Source organism: Zonotrichia leucophrys, chromosome 1A (genome assembly GCF_028769735.1).
Source record: "Zonotrichia leucophrys gambelii isolate GWCS_2022_RI chromosome 1A, RI_Zleu_2.0, whole genome shotgun sequence".
Lineage (NCBI taxonomy): Eukaryota > Metazoa > Chordata > Aves > Passeriformes > Passerellidae > Zonotrichia > Zonotrichia leucophrys.
Window position 1 is genome coordinate 16,386,594 of NC_088170.1, and position 18,703 is coordinate 16,405,296.

Genomic DNA, 18,703 nt, shown 5'->3' on the forward strand with positions numbered 1-18,703 from the left:
GCAGCCGGTGTCCCCAGGAGAATGTGTGAGAGACAGTGTCAAGGCTTTCTAAAGGCCAGGGAAACACAACCACCTTTCCTTCATCTGCTGAGGGGGTCACCCTGTCACAGAAGGAGCTGGGTGGGTCATGCAGTAGCTGTCTGTCCCAAACCCACCTTGGCTGGAGCTGATTCCCTGGGTGTCCTGCATGTGATGACACTCAGCTCTTGTGTGGATCCCATCCAGTCCCAGAGACTTGGGTGTGCCTCAGTGTCAGTGGTGTAGCAGTCACAGACTCTTTCCCCCTGGATTATGGGGCTCCATTCTGCTCCCTGTCCTTGTCTTCCAGCTCAGGGGCTCTGTACAATAAGAACAACCAGTCTGACTGTTAAAGAGTGAGGCAGAGAAAGCATTGAGTATCTCAGCCTTTTCCTCAGTCCTTGTCACCATGTTTCCCCCTGTATCGAATAAAATATGGAGATTCTCCTTGGCAATCCTTTTGTTGCTGATGTACTTAATTTTTTACTGTTTTTTACATCAGTAGGCAGACTAGGCTCTATCTGGGAATTGACCCTTTACTTTTTTCCCTGCATAACCAACAACATCCTTGTAGTCCTCTTGAGTTTCTTGTCCTTCTTCAGAAGGTCCTAATTTCCCTTTTTCAGACAAAAGTTTCCTATTACAACAGGGGGTTGCACCTATGTGTGTCAAATATTTCTAATTGTGTAATCTACATCAGATAGGTACATTTTTAAGGTATCTTCGATTCCTAGATAGCTGAAGGATAGCTGGTAAACATGTACATTTTTGGTATAGAAAGCTATATTGCAGCAGTTTGTTTCCACCACTGCACTGTGGAGTGAATTTAGGAGTGTGGGAAAACGTAAACATGGAATTCAGGATTGCTTGGATTTTGTTCACTTTGGGTAGACACATGGCATATGAACTATCAGTATGTGCTTTTTTAAACAAGAAGTAAGTTCATCTGTTGCTAGATTTGAAACATTAATAATAATACACTTCATGCATATATGCACACATGTTGCAATAATTTATTAGTTTTGGAAGTGTTTTCATGCTTGTTTAAATCAAAATGGATTTGAATTTTCTAAAAGAAGTAAAAGAAGGTAAAAAAAAAATAAAAAGGAAAATCAGAAAAGAACTGGCAGACAGTTAGTCCATATGGCCTGATCACTCCTGGTATTTGGAGACAAGAATGTAAACCTAGTGAATTACTAGAGGGAGTAACTCTTGGGCCTGACTGTAACTAGGGCGCTCAGTAACTCAGTGGCTACTGTGAGAACCTTTTTTGTTGTTTCTCAGGGCACCTATTACATATCCTACATATTTTAGTCATGTTTTATCTGAGACAGCCCCTAAAAGGGGTGTTCCATCTCCTCAGGTGGCCAACACCTGCAGTGTCTTAGGAGACTACAACAAACACCAGTTAGCTGGAAGTGAGGAAGAACATTCTTTTATTTCAGCTGTCTGGGCATCTGACAGTGAACGAAAAGATGCCATGCATACATGGGCATCAAATTTCTTTTTTGTTCTGGGTTGGCCCCTTCTTGGCAGGTTTTACATTTAAAATGAGATGGTGACTGAAAACAGAAGGGCAGTTAATTCCTCTCCTAACCCTTCTTTCTGTGGCTGCCAGCTATCAGTATCTCAAATATGGGCTGGATAACCTGGCTGTATCTAGTTTTACATCCTGAGAATTCAAGAGACTGGGGGAACAGGCTCTGAGATATCAGGAACTCAAGACCTCATCTCTGCATTAAATCCCTAAGACTGTTCTGAAAGTCTGTACAGTTCTACATCTGCACCCTCAGCACTGAATCTTTTGACTAATTATTCCAAATTAGTTTCTAGCTTTGTTTGCTTTATTATTTTTAAAAAATATCAGATGGGGTATAATCATTTGCTTTCCAGAAGAATGAGATAAACTATCTACATTTGGTACTGGCATATTTTAAATTCAGTCTTTCATTAATTTTCCTCCTTACCTGTTACCTTCTTGTTTTCTTATTATGAAGATAAAGTAGATTTCATTTTATTTTTCATTGTTTTATAACAGATTAATGTTTAGAAATGATCAGTTCCTATTAGTCATAGCTCATTCTTTCTTCTTTGCAGTCAGAGCTGTATGAAATCCTTTACTAAACAAAAGATGAATGATTTCATGTGTAACTCGAATTGCAAGAGAAATAATTACTGGCAAAGGGCTATACTCAGATTTTTATCCTTCTTTCCTTTTGTGAAAACAATAATTTAATTTGATTCAGAGTTCCAAGAGTGACAACCTTGGATGCAAAGCAGGTAAGGCAAACTTCCCCATGGAAGCAGAGTTGTGTGTCATGGCCAGTAGAGGATTTGAGTTGCATCATTTCCATTTATTAGTTAGTACAAGGCCTTAACTTTCATTTAAAAAGATCTGGCTTCAATATTAAGAATAAATAAAAAATTCTTTTTTGCACAGTTTAATTCTTTTTGCCCACTGCTATTCTCTAAAAATCTCACCATCCTCTCCTCTCTTACATGGAAGTTACTCATAAGTCTTCTCATGCTCCTGCAGATTTCTGAAACATGTTTTTCCTTACATTTCAGTTATGTTTGGCTCAGATGCCCAGGTACTGAAAGATATTTCAAAGCCTATAAACAAACAGTGCCCGTCAGTCTTAGCACCAATGGCTGATAGCTGCTTTTGTCCTTTCCCTTCCTGCTTTGGATGGCCCTTTGCATGCAAGAAGGAAAAGATAAAAAGCTCTGTGTTATTTCACAACTACTTTAGATGAAATGGCCGATACAAAATAAACCCCAAAAATATGAACTTTTGTGAATGCTTACTTGGCAAGAATGTAGAGTTAAAAATAATAGAAATACTCAGTAAAATAGTTAATTACTTAATTCCTTTAATTCCTCAATTTCCTTTAATGAGGAAAGGCTAATAAGGCAAATGCAGTGATTGGTTAAATTCAGCTTATGCAGTGGTGGGGAATGGAAAAATATGAACACCTGAAGAACCTGCCCAACAGGGAAGGTATGCAGTGTGTATAGTACTGTACACCCATGTTCACAGGACTGTAGCTTGTTGTGATAGTAAGATGATATCAAGACCAGGAAAAATGAGACTTAAATGTCCAACAGACAGTTTTTTGGGCTGGGAATCCGGGTTTGTTGGAGTTTTGCTTGTGTTTGCCACTGTGGAATCTGCTTTTCATGCTCCATGGCCTTTGACCAGCCACTCCTCTCAGTATGGCTTTCAGCATGGGTTGTCCAGTCTTCTAAATATGGAATATTTGCTTCTTTCAGGAAGAGGATCAGGATTGAGAAAAGTGATTTGGTCCATTCTTTTCCCACTGAGTTTCTTGACAGTCACCAACCAATATCTGTTTATATTCCTGTAGGAGAAAAATGACAACTGTTGTGGAGAAAAGACTGAAGCAAGTTGCATGTGTTTCTGAACCTTTGAAATTTATTTGGTAAGCAAAGGAATTCTAGAGAGAGAACGTGTCTTCCAGCTGTGGAAAAAGAGAAGATTTTTATAGGAAGCAATAGAAATTAGGAGGTACAATGTGTTTCAGTTCTGCACTTTTTGCTACCAGGGTGCTTGCAGGATGCTGCCCACCAATCCCATTGAAACACCGCTGCTGTTCAGTCAAACCACCCAGAGTTCCCTGTGGCTCCTGGGCTTTTCCCTTGAAGTCAAAGAGGGTAATTGGTGCCTGCTGGTGGCGAGATTTGTGTTACTCAGCTGGGCAGCCTAGAGGCAGCTGCTGCAGTAAATCTTGCAGCTCTTGTGTTAACTGACATCCCCAGCCCTGCAAAGGGGGGATGTTTCTGGGAGTGCCACTGTTTTCTGCCCTGTTTGTTTGCAGGGGTGCCCAGGTACTATGAGGACTCCCCTTGAGCTGGAAAGGAAGGAAGCCATTCTTTGAGTTAAAAGGTTTCAATTGAATCAAGGCAATGGAGAATCAAATTTCAGTCTTTCATTGCTTGTAATAAAAAAATCCATGTGCATTGATAGTTCTCCCCAGTCAAGTATCCCTTGTTTTTAGGGCTGCCTGTCAGACTGAGATGGGTACCACTGATTTGAAAATGAAAAACCTTTAGTTTTCTCATAAAGGGCAGGTCAGATGTGTGTGGTGTATCCCCACCTTTTGCAGTAGATCACATGTAAAGCTAAGTAAAGCCCCATTTAAATGACAAAAGAGTTCTTGAGCTACATATTAGCTCTTTCCCATAGTAGCTGAATAAAAGAAAAAAAAATCCTAATAAATAATTAGGGTGGTAATATGTTTGACCATTATTTTTTTAGTATGACTTTTTTCTGTTACTATTATAACAGAAATGATCCTTTCAAAGACAACTAAAGTGCTAATGATAGCTAAGAAGGTCATTCCTAGGAGGTTAAACTGGTTTAATTAGAATTTATGAGAAGGTTACTATAGGAGTGCAGAAAGATGTTAAGGGGTTAACCTATAAGAGATTACATTGTAGTCAGTGTTCTGTTAAAGTTTGAATTAATTTTTCCCATGGGTTTTTCACATTCTAATTTTCAACTAAATGAGACATCTGTTTCAGAAAAGGAAAATTTGCTATGGTTGTCATAGCAACTATCATTCTGTAAGAAAATTATTCCAATGGTTACTTTAGAACAGAAAGATAGAAATTCAGTACATAAAGCAACATCCGATTTCTAGCACAAACTCTGATAATTCAGCCCTTTTTGTGTGGCAGATTATTTGGCCTGCAAAACTTGTTCAAATGTTTTAAACATAAGGTTAATTGTGCTGTAAACAAATTCACCTCTGATATATTTTCCCCCTTGAATCTTACACGTAGACAATCATTATTCTTATCAAAATAACGAACCGGTTGAATTTCAGTAGAGTGTTGGAAACACTCAAGCTGTTCTCTTGAAAAAGGTAAGACCTAAATCAAAGTACATTTCTACAGATGAATGCTTCACTTCAAAGGTGAAATACATTAATGATGTATGTCTTTAATTGCCAAATAAATTTTTCTTGGGTTGGTTTCTTTTTTTCTGATGATAGTGAATTTTTCTCTTGTAGAACATACCTGGCAATATTTTCTTCATCAAATGTAAGATTATTGAAAAATACATTATAAAAATAATTACACTTTTCCTGAGTAACTTCTAACTGGGAATACAGAAATTCCATGTACTCTACATAAAGAATTTAACTTTGCTTTCAGGTTCTATCATAAATGCAAATTTTAGACAAAGTTGTCTTTGCATGATATTCGGGTCATGGGCTCATTAGTGGGTATTAGAGAAGAAGGCTTTTTTTCCTTCTCAGAAACTTTTATAGCTGTTTTGTAATAAATTTTCAGAAGAAGGGGCTTGGGGATTTATAAAATCCCTATATGCTTATAAAGATGGTATTTGCTTTGGGGGTGGGGGCACTGAAGTGTGTGATTTGTCTTTCTTCTCTCCAATGTAAAGCATGCCAGCATCCTCCACTGAATCCTTTCTTGGACCTGGTTTTTTTTTTTTCTTTTTTTTTTTTTTTGCCAGAAATATTCCAGACATTTCCTTCCATCTCAGGATTGTCACAAAAGACAGCATAATGGCAAATCACACAAGTTGTAACATCTCCCCTTCACAAAAGAACAGCTCCAGCATGCATAACTTACCAGCCCCGCTGCAGTCACCACAAAGGGAGCGAGGGAGGGAGGAGGGAGGGACGGGGGAAAGTGCTTCTTGTCTTAATAAGCAGATCATGCCTATTCATAAGGGGAAATGGGCTTTTTTAGAAAGTGGCCGTGTGTAGTCCAGCCCTGGTAGAGGCAGGCAGAGGCTCTCACAGCTGCCTATGTGGTTTGTGGTCATCTGGATTTCAGCAGAATTAAGCTGACTTCTGGTGAGACCTGTGGCAGTCATGAATATTTCTCTTTAAAAATGCTTCATTGTAGTCTTAAAATAATTATTTTGTGAGTTTTTGACCTTTGCTTCTTGGGCAAATACTGGTCTTTCCCCTTGGTTTCCTTTCTCCGTCTGGCATACCTATGGACAGTACCTTCCCTCGCTTCCCATCAGGGACCCAGGGACAATCCTTTCCCTGCCCACTCCTGGCATATCCATTGAAACTGTCAGTGACTTAAAATACATGGTTTACTGTGCTGACACTTCTTTTGTCACGTATTTGCCCTTGCAAATATTTTGTCAGTGAGATCTTGCTTCTAGAGAACTTATCCTGGGCCTACAATTTGCACAACAGTTGAGTATTCTCAGTGAAGAAAAATACTTGGCCTGTTAGCTGTGGAATGCAATCCCAAGGCAGGAAAGGATGAAGAGTTTAGAAAAAGCCAACCACTGTATGAAGCCTTCCACTTCTGTAATATCCAAGAACCTCACAAACTTCAGGTTTTTATTTTCAAGGCATTCCTGTGTGGTAAAAAATAATTTCCTTATCTCAGTGGTGAGCTGAATGTAAGGGGGGGCAGATACAGCTCCACAGAGCTTGTGTGGTTGCGGTGTGGCAATGTCACATGGTAACATTGCTGGTACCTTGCTGCACAATAAGCCAGTTAGGAGAATCCCATAATTGTTTAGGAAAAGACCTCTGACATGATCAAGTCCAGCCATAAACCTGATGCCACTAAACCATGTCCCCAAGTGCCACATCTGCACATCTTTTAGATGCTTCCAGGCATAGTGACTTAGCCACTTGACCTATCAGGGAAGAATTTTTCCCAATATCCAATCTAAACCTCCCCTGGTGCAACTTTAGGCCATTTCCTCTTGTTCTATTTATTGTTACCTGGGAGAAGAGAACCGATTCCCATCTTCCTAAAACCTCCTTTCAGGTAACTTCGGAGAGATAAGGTCTCCTCCGAGTCTCTCTCTAGACCCTGGCAGCAGGAAGGTGAGGAAAGGCTGCTTGGAATGCTGAACAGGGAACCAGAAAAGTGTGACTTTGTGGCCTGATGTAGGGATGTGCCTTAGCCAGCTGCCTTGGCCTGAGCAATGTTACTCAGAATAAGATTTCTGTTTCACTGCTAGTGCTGTTGGCATTTCTCCTTCACACACCTTCTTCACCTCCCTCATCACAGCTTCTGGAGGCTGGGACATATATTTCTGGTCCCAATAGCAGATGTTTGAAGATTCACCTTTTTTTTTTTCCCTGAGACACCTATTTCTCAAAACCCTGGTTATCCAGGGCATGTGATGAAGAGGCAGGGGATGAGAAAGAAAGTCTTTCAGTCATCAGTAGTTGAGCCTTTTTTTGTCTGTGGAGGAAAAATCTTTTGTTCATTGTTCTTCAAATATGAGTATGGCCACAGGACGTCAGTCAAGAAATTATTAAAACTTCCAACCTAAAACTAACCCCTCAGTTTTATGACCTAGAATTAGAGCCTAGTCAGCAAGACATAATTTAACACTGTGGTATAATTGCTGTGAAATATAGTTTTTTAATCAATGGGATAGCAAGATACAGATAAATTATATTCTGACTGGCAGTGTTACAGTCCTGCTGCTCCATGATGAGCTGCTCCATGAGTGTGTTTGAAAAAATGTAAATGCCTGTCTGATAAGGAATCCTGAATATGGAAAGTCTTACTTAAAAGTAAGTCAACACACCAGAGGACAGAAGAAATTTGTGTGTAAGAGAAGCAGCAGCATTCTTGTTCTGGTGGGATGTATCCAATTAGGGAAACAAAGCAGCAGAGATGATGTCTCTGACTTTGGAGCAGGATCTGTCATGGTGCCAGGGTCTGTCCTTGCCCAGCTGGTCATAGGCTAAGGGCCAAACGTGCTGGGAGCCAATGTGAAACATAAATCACGTGAAGGTGTCTGAGACAGCTGTTCTTCTAAATGTTGTGAGAGTCAGCGTGATAATCCACACATGGAGATCTTGGTATCCAGGCCTTGTAAGTAGTTGGAGCAATACTGTGAATATTTTACTCTGTGCTGCTACTGAAAGCGGGGAGGACTGCTCGTATTTGCCATACAAGTTAAACTACACTGCTAGTATGGAAAGAGGGGATTACTGCGCACACAAAGAAAATTAATGCTATTTGTGTCTTCAAATTCCATGGTAGCAAAGAGGCAACCTCAGTATTTTAATTAGATAACCAGTACATGGAAGTAGCACTGAAGACATTCTCCTCCTCTCTTGGCAGGCAACCTTGGTTTTATGGCTGGGGCTTTAATCTTCCACGAGGCCAAGCACTATTAGAGAAATGGAACCTTATTCCAGATGGAATAGATATTCTTATAACACATGGACCACCTCTCGGTAAGAAAATAATAGTGCTCTTAGCTGTGTATTTCAGATGATTATATGGTAACTGATGGCTCTCCTTAGAAAAAGAGTGCAATCCTCACTTACAAAAGTCAAAAGCAACATGCATACTGATTTCAGCAGCACCAGGACTTCAGCTCATGATTACCTATGATGCCTCAGCTCAATGGCAGGGAATTAAATAATGGCTTTAAAAATAAAATGTTAACACATAAAGCCATAATGAGCTTTACAAATTAGCAGGGTCTAGTTTTCCTATGCACATCTCTAATCTGCCACTGGTGAAATTACTAGATTGAAGGCATGGAGCCTGTTTGAAGAGAAATGCAGGATTAGGATTTTATTTTTTATCACTGTCTCCCTGACTTGCTACTGCACTCTCCCACCAACAAGTACCCAGAATCTCTTTTTTCCCTCATTATGCTGAGTTGGTGCACCTTCTGCCTCACAAACCCAGATGCTCCCCATTGTTTGCCTGTTCTTTGGACAGGATGGCTGAATTGCTTATCTGTAATACAATTTGGCAACATGAAGAGTTTAAAAAGAAACAGTTTTGCATGTACATTTTCCAATTATTTTAATATAGGTGATATAAAAGCTATCTATCTATAAGAGATTTCTCGTATTCCTAGAAAATTTGGACATTAAATTTGCTACATAAATAATACAATCACACAAACTTGTCCAGATTCAGTAAAGGCTTAAGGCTTTTAAGCTTTTTTTCAATGTATTTAACATACAGCAGTCTATATTTTATGTGACTGTGTGTTTGACTCTCACTAATTTAATAAGTGGACATGAACAAGAAGCTTGTACTCAAGTATTCTGCTGAGCCTTACTGTGCTTTGCGTGAAATGGAGGCAGTTGGTTTCTTTAAACCTTTAGATTCCCCAATTTCATGAAGCTAAAACCCTCATCTTCCACCCTTTCTTCTCTTTCAGAGCTTGGAGGAGAAAGTATCTAAAGGGTTTGTGTTTTGTTTTCTTTAGAAAGACATGTTTGCATTCCACTGCTCACTAATCCTGGGGGAAAGTAGTTCTTTGTGAGCAGTTTCTCACAGTTAGGGGTGTGTGTTTTGATTCTTCACCTAAGTGGAGTCTCATGCCATGCTACAGACTGATTTTAATATGAGCCTGTATTGTAAAAGTGGATGTCAGAAATTGTTTCAGCCCTGAGATATCAGCTCCAAGCCATTGGTATGGGGGTAATCTCCCCTAGGTTCCAAGGCACAATGCTGTGCCTTTCATGTAGTTTTATTTATAAGTCATATTTAAAACTTTTTCAGAAGCTTTTTCAGCACTTTGAAAACCCCTTTTAAAGCCAGATGGCCAGGTGTAGAACAATTCAAACTTCAGCTGACTGGAGATTCACTTGAAATCTAATGTTGGAAAGTGGAGATTCAACCACCATGCTGTTTTAGCCACCAGGCCTCTCCAGTAGCCTCAGGCATCAGCAGAGGGAGGAGGACCCCTAAAGAGCACTGCAGAGCTGGCACTCAACAGACAGACTTCAATAATAAATTTAATAGTAAATGTAATAATTGAAAAGTAAATTAATAATTGCAGTAATTCTGAGGAAGGGCCACCCATCTCCAGTGATTGTAATGGAGTAATGTGAATTCCCCCTGTCTCCATGGCTCAGTATATGGGGTTTTTTTTTCCCCTTTTAATTCTTTATCTTCAATCATCCCCCAAGAATTTCCTTTAGTTTTTTAGAAGTCCCTGTTTCTTTGTCTCTCTCTTATTGATGCATTAATAGATGGCTCAAGCACAGAACACTCTGCCTGAGGGCAGGAGCTGTTGGTCTCCCTGACACCCCTGGCAACAAATATATGACACTTCAAAGAACTGAGCACTCTGCTTAACTTACAGACCCACCTCATTGTGCAGCTCTGTCCACAGACCCTTTGGGAGACAGGATCCCCCTTGAACCTCCCAGCCAATTATTCTAACCAGAAAGCTGATTCCTGTTGTTCTCATCTTGGAGCTCAGAACCTCACTAGCGTTGTTCCTAATGACCATAAATAGCAATCAGTCCTCTTGCAAATTCTGGGCTTTTTTTCTCCAGCATGGCTGCCTTAATTCTGCCCACCATCCATTTTCTGTGCTCCTCTCTGATTCTCTCACTTCAAGAGTGTGCATCCTCCTGAACTAATTAATAATACATTATTACATAGATTTGAAATGGTCTGATATAGATACAGAAGAACCATTAAGAGTTAATGAACTTTGATTTTCATTTGGCCATGTAACAAAAATCCAAGTAATTTTTCTCTTCTGTTCTAGAGTAGTGCTTTGGGATGAAGCACTACTTCATCCCAAAGCACTATTCTAAAACAGAATAGATGGGAGGTTCACAGAGGATGGGAAAAAAAGGTTAAAACATCTATTTTGGACCATTTTATCAGTAACCTGTTTATTATTATTAACAAAGATATGCAATGTATTTCATAGCTTATGAAATATAGAATTTTTGATTATGGGATCAGTGTTAATGCTCATTTCCATATCTGCATATTTTTGTTTCCTAAAGATCTCCATTTACAATTCTTTTATTTCTCTTCCAAAAGTTCACTTTATTTTCTTTGGTTTTAATTTAATTTCACCTTTAAGTCTTCATTTGCAGCTGTCTGCTTGATAGTCTGTGACAAAGATTTATACTTTCCTGACAGCTGCAGAAACCTGTTTCAAGTAACCAAACATTAAAAAACCCCTAAGATGAACTCTAATTGTTAGCTAGGTGTAATCAATTATTCTTAGTCTGTGTAGTCAGGTGTACATAATAAGCTGCAAACATATGGGAAGGCTTCAGAAGGGTGATAATGCATGTAAACAAAAACATGTTCAACATAAATAATGCTTAATTTAATGGAGAAGTTAATTTTATGGATTTTTGTTTGTGAAGTTTTTGAAGTGGAAATACTTTCGGCTTTATGTTCACCGCAGACATTTTGACAATTAACTGTTTCAAATCACTGGAGTAATAAAACCTATGGCTATAATATGTTTACTCTGAAAAAAACCCCAAACATGACTTTATTCCAGAGGAATGGCTGGCCTCACTTTAACATCATAAGTGCTGTTTTTCTCTGGTGAATTTTGACCTCCCTTCGATGGCACATGTGAATTCAGGAGGAGTGAGCATTGCTCAGCCTGGCTGTAGTTCAGCAAGGCTTTCTTTTTCAACATTCCCTGACAGGGGCCAAACAGCACCTTCAGGTCTTTGACCATGATGAGAACTTCCTCTTTTTGGCACTTAGGATGCCCCACTCCCAGGTTTGTTTTTCTTTTTTCTGAAAATTGAACTCTGAGTAGCTCTCTGAGTAGCTATGAAACAAGTGCAAACTTTAGCCATTTTGGTAAAACCTCACAGTTACTGAGCCCAGTTTTCAAGCACTGGCAGCTAAAGAGGTATTTCTCAATGTGTGAACCTACCCTGAAGCTCTAGCAAATCTGAGAGCTTTTCCAAGAGCTTGAATACCACACTTTTGGTCTTTTAAACCAGTTGGTTGGCTGCTTAGCCATGCTTGAGTGGACATCAAAAGTAAATGTATGAAAAACAGGTCCAGGCTCTGTACCTCTGGCTAAAAGCACAATATATTCACACTACTGCAGAAAATCCAAGAGATGCAAAGCTATGACAGGCACACAGGGAAAATGTCAGAACAACAAAATAAAACCAGGAAGATTTTATCTTCTAGGTTTCCAAATCTGAGCCTGATGAAAATGACTGAACAATAGAGAGAAAACAGATTGATTGTTGCAAACACTCCAATACAACATCCTCCTTATACTACTACTTGGAAAGAAACATGGACTTCAGTTGGCAGTAAACTTCCCCCTGCAGTATTTTTAGACTAAGAGGCAGTTGATGTAACATTTCTGTCTATTTTCATAAGAAATACATTTTTACACAATTTTTGTGCAAGAAAATGCAGCACTTAAATCCATCTTCTGCAAAAGTCCTGAGTTTCTCTTCCCATCTGAGATTCATCAGTTTAGGGAAGTGGGGCTTGCTGTGCCATGAAGTGGTTTAACTCAAGGATGTCACTTTTGGGCATGTAGTGGATTCCTCACCTGAGCTCCCCTGCTGTAGGATTAAATGTAATAACAGTAGAGTTGTAGTATTGGCAGCTCAGATTCCATTACATTGGTTCAAGTGTTCAATATAAAAAATAGGTCCCAGGACTGGTTTTAAATAGTTAAATGTTCTTTTAAATTCTTTAGAGGCTCGCTTTGGATTTACTGCACTTTACACCTCATTCTCTTCAGGAAGAAAAAGGGGTAAAGCATTGAGTTCTCCCATTAACAACAGCGCAAAAAATGCTTTGATTGCAGTGATTATTTTTATTCTTTTAAAAGAAACCTGGAAAGTGTTATCATAGTCCTTTTTATCCAGATGAGCTTTTATGGTTTTCCACCAGTATTTTTCTTTCCTTCCTCTTCTGCATACCAAGGCAGACACAGCTTTTGCCATTTCAATTCTCCTGTGGCTGTTTGTAAAAAGCCATGAGACATGAAATCTCAAAAATTCTGTATGACAGCACAGCTTTGTGGATCACCTGTCTTCTCTTAAAGCTTTCCTTTCTTTTCCAAAGGTTTTCTAGACTGGGTTCCTAAGAAAATGCAACGAGTAGGATGTGTTGAGCTGCTGAACACAGTCCAGAGACGAATACAGCCAAGGCTTCATGTTTTTGGACATATCCATGAAGGTCAGAGCACATTTCTTTTTATATGTATGTTTTCAGAAATGGCAAACAGAGAAATCTTAACCAGCATTTTCAAACTTGAATGTCTGAACTGAAGCACTTGAATTCAGATACATATTTAGCTGTATATATAGAGGTGAAATTGGCTGATATCCACATTTCAATACTTGTACTTGAGCTTATCTTTCATTTTCTACATCTATAAAACATGTTGATGCTTCCTTCACATGGATGAGTACTGTGAATTTTAAAATAAGAATACAAGTCCAGTAGTTACAGAAAGTGACTAAATATTAGGATGGAGGGATTTTTTTTCCTTAGCAGAATCTGTGCTTCACAATAATTCATGTAAGATCTCTGTGTGTTAACTTCTGTGCTTGTAAAAGAGATAGGTATATTTTGAGTGTTGCTTCTAAGGCTTGATCTTCAAGATTGTACAATAACTTTTCTCTCCCCATCCGAGTGTATATGAAGTTGAAATCAAGAGGGGTATCACCACTGACTGGTGTAGAAGTTCCAAGATATTTATGGATGCATTTAGTTGCTTTGTCAGGGGAAACATTTTGTGCTTAGACAAAACAAGTGGTTCTATTGACTATTTGATATTTAACTGGAGGGAAAAAAAAAAAAAAGTTCTCTTTGCACAAGCCAAGTAAATGGTGACAGATATGCTCTGCTGAAGTCAGTGACAGCAGGAGCTCATCTCCAGGCAAAAGGAAAGGTAGATGCTGCCTGTCCTGTTTACAGAGCAAGGCAGAAGGCTTCAAGCAGTGCTGCCACCCCAAGCAGAAGCAGTGGGCTGTGCAGGAGTGAACCATTGGCATGGACGTGTGTATTATCAACTGCTCCAACTTACTGGCAGGAAAAGGTACTCCACAGCTGCCAGTTTTCTGCTTCTGGGACTGCTCCAGCCTTTGCTGTAAGATCTCTGTGGGTCTCAGCAGGGCAGAGATGGAAAAACTGGAGGAGCTGGCATTAAGATACTTCTGGTTTTGTGAAGAACCCTTCCTAAGATATCCCTCTCTGACTTGCTGCTGGAGGCTTTCACCGCAGCACATAGAAGTGACATGGCTGGTGGTGTAAAATTAATGGTTAAGATGTTCAGATCATTATTTTATAGCTCAAGGATTAGGTCCATTGTCCTCCTGTGTCTCATCTGCAGTGACCTATTAATGCCTGGTTAATGTCCAAAGTGCTGTTAAATCACAGAGTAAACAAATAATGCTGCTAGAGTAGTCTTTGATATTCCAACCAAGAGAGCTGGTGAGCACAGTTCAAACTCATTGTCATTTCAGAAATTATAAGCCAAGAGGGTTGCAGGGGATATAAGCAAACAGCAAGCCATGAAGCTTCAGGCAGGTAAACAAAATCACATCTGCTATAACCAAGTCCAGCTTTGGCTCTCAAGGGAAGAGAATGGCACCTCCATAGAATAGTAAATCCTGTGAATTAATGTAGTTGGCACAGTAGGTATCAAAACACAGAAACAAGGTACTCTTCTTGTTAACTATCATAATTTAGAGAAAACAAATGGGGAACTGCAGAGCCTGTTTGTCAGTGGGATGCTAAATCTCTGCAGAGGAGAATTCCCATTGCAGGCAGCCTGTGCAAATGAAGCTGCACTTTGTAGAGAGAATGCATGATTTGAACAGATGAGTTCTTTCTCGGAGTGAGCATAGCTACATCTGCAGCAGTCATTTACTGAACATCTGGGGAGAAGAGGTGCTTATAAGAGATGTTTCTTCCCTATTCCCTCTCTGCACTACCATGTCTGCCAAAAACTACCTCTGCACATGGGCTCGCTGCTGATGCACCCATGGAAGGGACAAGCAGCATGGCAGAGGCTCTGGCTAAAATTCTGGTTTTCCCAGTATAGCCAGTACTCCACTGAGGTCATGACCAAGGAAACCCCGCTGGCAGTGGGACAGGAGTGAAAGCTGCAGCATTAGGAATCTTCCAGCAAAAGAAAATGTCTGGTCTCTTCAAATATGTAGCCAAGGAGACAGAAAGTCCCAGCCACGGTGCTGACTCTCCTCCGTGCATTTTGTGTTTTCCTCAGAATAGTCATTCCATGGCAAACAGAAAGGGATTTAAAGAAATTCCTGTGACAGGAGCCTGACAGAGTTTTCTTCCCTCCCTGGGCCCTAATTATAGTGTAGTTTTTCCATGGAAGGTGCAGGAGGCCCTGCATTATTCAGGGTGTATCAAGGAACCAAAAATAAAGGAATTTGGCTACTGTTTCTTTGCTTGCAAATTATGCAATTTTCAGTGCTGTGAAAGACACAAAATTGCATTCAGAGAAAACATGGGGTCCTCAGCACCTAGGATTTGAATAGCTAGAGCTTAGTGTGTATATAGCAATGAATACATTTCGCTATTAACTTTATGAAAGGTGAGATTGAATCTTAGTGCAAATGCTTTCCACCAGGTGATTTCCCCAAAATCACGTATTTCTGATGTCAAATGCAGTTCTTCATATTGATCATAATATTTCAGTGAAAGTTTCCAACATTAGGCCTTTGTCTTTCATATAATCAAGCTTATGGTTTTTTTTAGAGATTCATTAAAAGATTTTTGACAATGGAGAGTGTGTTCTTTTTCATAACACCAAGGTTGTCAAAGGGCTTCTTCACTTTCTGAAACAGCATTTCATTGTACTTCTACAGGAATTAGAACTGAAAGTTTGGTTTTCTGCAGATGTAACTCTGGAATTGTTTGCCTTGTGTGTCTAGCCAGACATGAGATGTAGCTGAAGCTTTTTCACCGCTGGTGAGACACAGAGATGTGTGTGTTCTCCTGTGGAAATGTTCTGGTGTTTTAGGGTGTGAATTCACCTTGTCTGTTAGACAATGCACTCAATAATAAAGCCATCTTTTCTCAGCCTGGGCAGGCATTTTAGTGCCTTTCCATCAAGTTTGGTCAACAAGTTAAAAGACATAGCAAGAAGAGGTTCCTACTAGGCAAATCCTGCCCTGATGCACATGCACACATACTTGCTTCAGTCAAGCAATGTTTTTTTTTCATTGGTTGCTTAAAGGATGTTCAACATAGGGCAGGAAAAAAAGGTGGGAAGATTAAAATTGCCCAAAGTTTGCTGCACTGATGACTGCAACCCTAAACTATCAGAAGCATCCTTTCCAAAACTAAAACGGTTTTAAGAGAAAAATCTCTGCAGAGAGAAGTATCTGTCTTTCTAAGGAGGCTTAGTGTGCTGGCTGCCAGAGATAATAGCCACCAGCTACTGAAGGCCCATTTTACTTTTCTTACACAATTTAAAAAGTTATTCTGTAGGAAAAAGATGGTATTGATTCAAGGAACATTTATGTTTTGCTCAAAGATAATTTTTAAATTCCTTCTGAGTAATAAAAAATGTGGCACTTATTGTGTGATAAAGGTAATTAAAAATGAAAGAAGATAATAAGGAATAATGAGAGTAACCAGAATTTTTCTTCCTTTTTAGGTTATGGTGTCATGGCTGATGGAACCACCACCTATGTGAATGCATCTGTGTGCACTGTGAATTACCAGCCACTTAATCCACCTATAGTTATTGACTTACCTACTCCAAGGAACACATGATTATAATGAGGATTTAAAGTTGTACCCAACACATAAGCAACTTTATATTGCTGGCTGAGAATCCCAATAGGGAACCATTCAACAAAAAAGCAAAATCCTTTTTTTTCCTGCTAGCTCTTCACAGATAAATTTGGAATAACAAAAGTGGACAAGGAACAAAGACATTTTGGTGCCAGAACCAGATTAAAGACTAACATTTCACCATTAAAATGTTTGTGAACACAGAAAAGTGAATGCATTCCACATATATATATATACATATATATATATCTATATATATATATCTCTAGTAGGGGCTTTTGTACATACCGTATACTGGACTTTATTAAAAGAACGATGTCTTTCAAAGGAGTGTTTCTTTAAGAAAGTTTGCGGTTTAAACGTAAGTGTTTAGACTAGGATTTCCTCATTTCAGATGTTTTTCAGTGAGCTCTTGTTAAAAAAAAAAAAGATGGTAAAGATGTTTTCCCTTAATCAACATGGCAAATATAAAAGATGATGCACAAATGACCAGTCAAAGGAGGAAAGCTATTTCTCCAAGTCCTCCAGGTCTAAGTCTTTGCATCTATTCAAAACCAATGCAATACAGGCCCTAATTCACTGTACTGAAATGAAGTTTTACTACATCTGGCATTACAGATGGCAAGGGAAATGGTGCATATTGCCAGCATGCTGTAAACAGCTCAACATTCAAGAAGGGAGACTGTGTTAAGTGCAGTATAAACTCAGGAATTTGTAACCTGGCCTCGCCTGTTTGAAAAGAAAAAAAAGGATGACATTTCCCTTAAAAAAAAAAAAGAAAAAATATAACTGTGTTTTCATATGGTAAAGAGATATGTAATTGTATTTAAGGAAAAAAGAAAGAGAAAGGACCTGCAAAGAGCCCACCCAATGATTAGTAATGGTGTTTTAAATAAAACCTACTGGGACCATTGGTTTACAAACTGCTAATGGGACATGCAGCCAATGATGAGATTACTGGTTTGAATTTGGCCCTGGTCAGGAGTGGTTAAATGTCATTGTGATAATGTTGTCCTTGGGAAACATGGATGTCAAGGGAAGGTATCAACCCAAGGTGTGGTTCAAGCACTCCCTTTTGGGTGGCTGTGAGTGACAGGTACACACCAAAATGTGCAGAGCAGAGGTCACCTCAGGGGACCTGGTATTGCTGTTTGCCCACACGTGGACACTGCTGAGAGAGGCTCAGCACAAACCCAGTAGAAACCCATCTGTTGTGTTGCTTTTGGCACCAGACAAAGCAGGGAATGTGGCAGGAGCTGGTTGGGATGGTCCACAGTCATGGTACTGCCTGTGCAGCTCTTCTGCAGGGCTAGCAGAGTTATTGAAGCTGCTGAGATTTCAGTCCTGTCCTAGGCAGAAGTTTAAGAATTGATTAGAAAGCTACCAAAAAAACCCCAGGGCTTCAGACATGTCCTGCGAGAAATGGATTTCTGTCTTGAACTAACAAATACGTCCTTTTGACTTGATGGAGATAATTTAACTGCTGTATTCTGAATGTGGGCATCCTGAATACGGGGCTGACAGCATCTAGGCATTAATCTTGTTCACACACATTGGGCACACCACAGCACTGCCAGCTTAGAGCTGATTGCAGATTTGTGCATAGCCCACACCTGCAAACGTGCATTGGAGAATTGTGTGTGTTACATGGATGTAAATGTGTTTTATGTAACAGCTGCATGTACATTCTACAAATAAACAATTTAAAATACCTGTGTTGCAAAACCAGGCCATGTGAGCCTCGACTCTCAGCTAGGTGGGCACAAACTCTGCTTTTCACTGGCTTCCCATGTGCAGGAGCTCTTTCAGGTGCTGCCTGGAGCCGAGATGTTCAGGCCTAGTAACTGACTCATGCTGTGGACCCACAAGAAGCCACGAGACCCCTCAAAAACATAAGTCACAGGTCTGTCATTTTTGTAATCAGTTGGGTGACCATGTGTCTAAACTAATGTGCTGCTTTTTTTTCCTGAAAATGAAACCCAAAACAATAGGTGACACCTGCAACTGGTTTTTGGGGGAGTGGTTCACAAGTGCATGAGCAGTCTGCCATTAAGTCAGATGGGGCCACTTCTGTCAGAGCTACTTGTATAGAAATTTCAGGATCAGCTCCTAAATCAGTAAGAACTGAAATTCATAGTTGAAT

The 18,703-nt window shown here is 39.6% G+C and overlaps 1 protein-coding gene across 4 annotated transcripts in view; it reads left to right on the forward strand.

The window, feature by feature from the left end:
- Nucleotides 1-18,298, forward strand: part of MPPED1 (metallophosphoesterase domain containing 1) — a 60,160-nt gene extending 41,862 nt beyond the window's left edge. For all 4 annotated transcript variants that reach the window (XM_064701744.1, XM_064701745.1, XM_064701747.1 and 1 more), the window contains 3 exons: nucleotides 8,131-8,246; nucleotides 12,850-12,963; nucleotides 16,421-18,298. In XM_064701744.1, coding sequence (XP_064557814.1) covers nucleotides 8,131-8,246; nucleotides 12,850-12,963; nucleotides 16,421-16,539 — 349 coding nt within the window. In that variant the 3' untranslated portion in view covers nucleotides 16,540-18,298. The remainder of the gene's footprint in view (nucleotides 1-8,130; nucleotides 8,247-12,849; nucleotides 12,964-16,420) is intronic.
- Nucleotides 18,299-18,703: the final 405 nt, after the last annotated feature.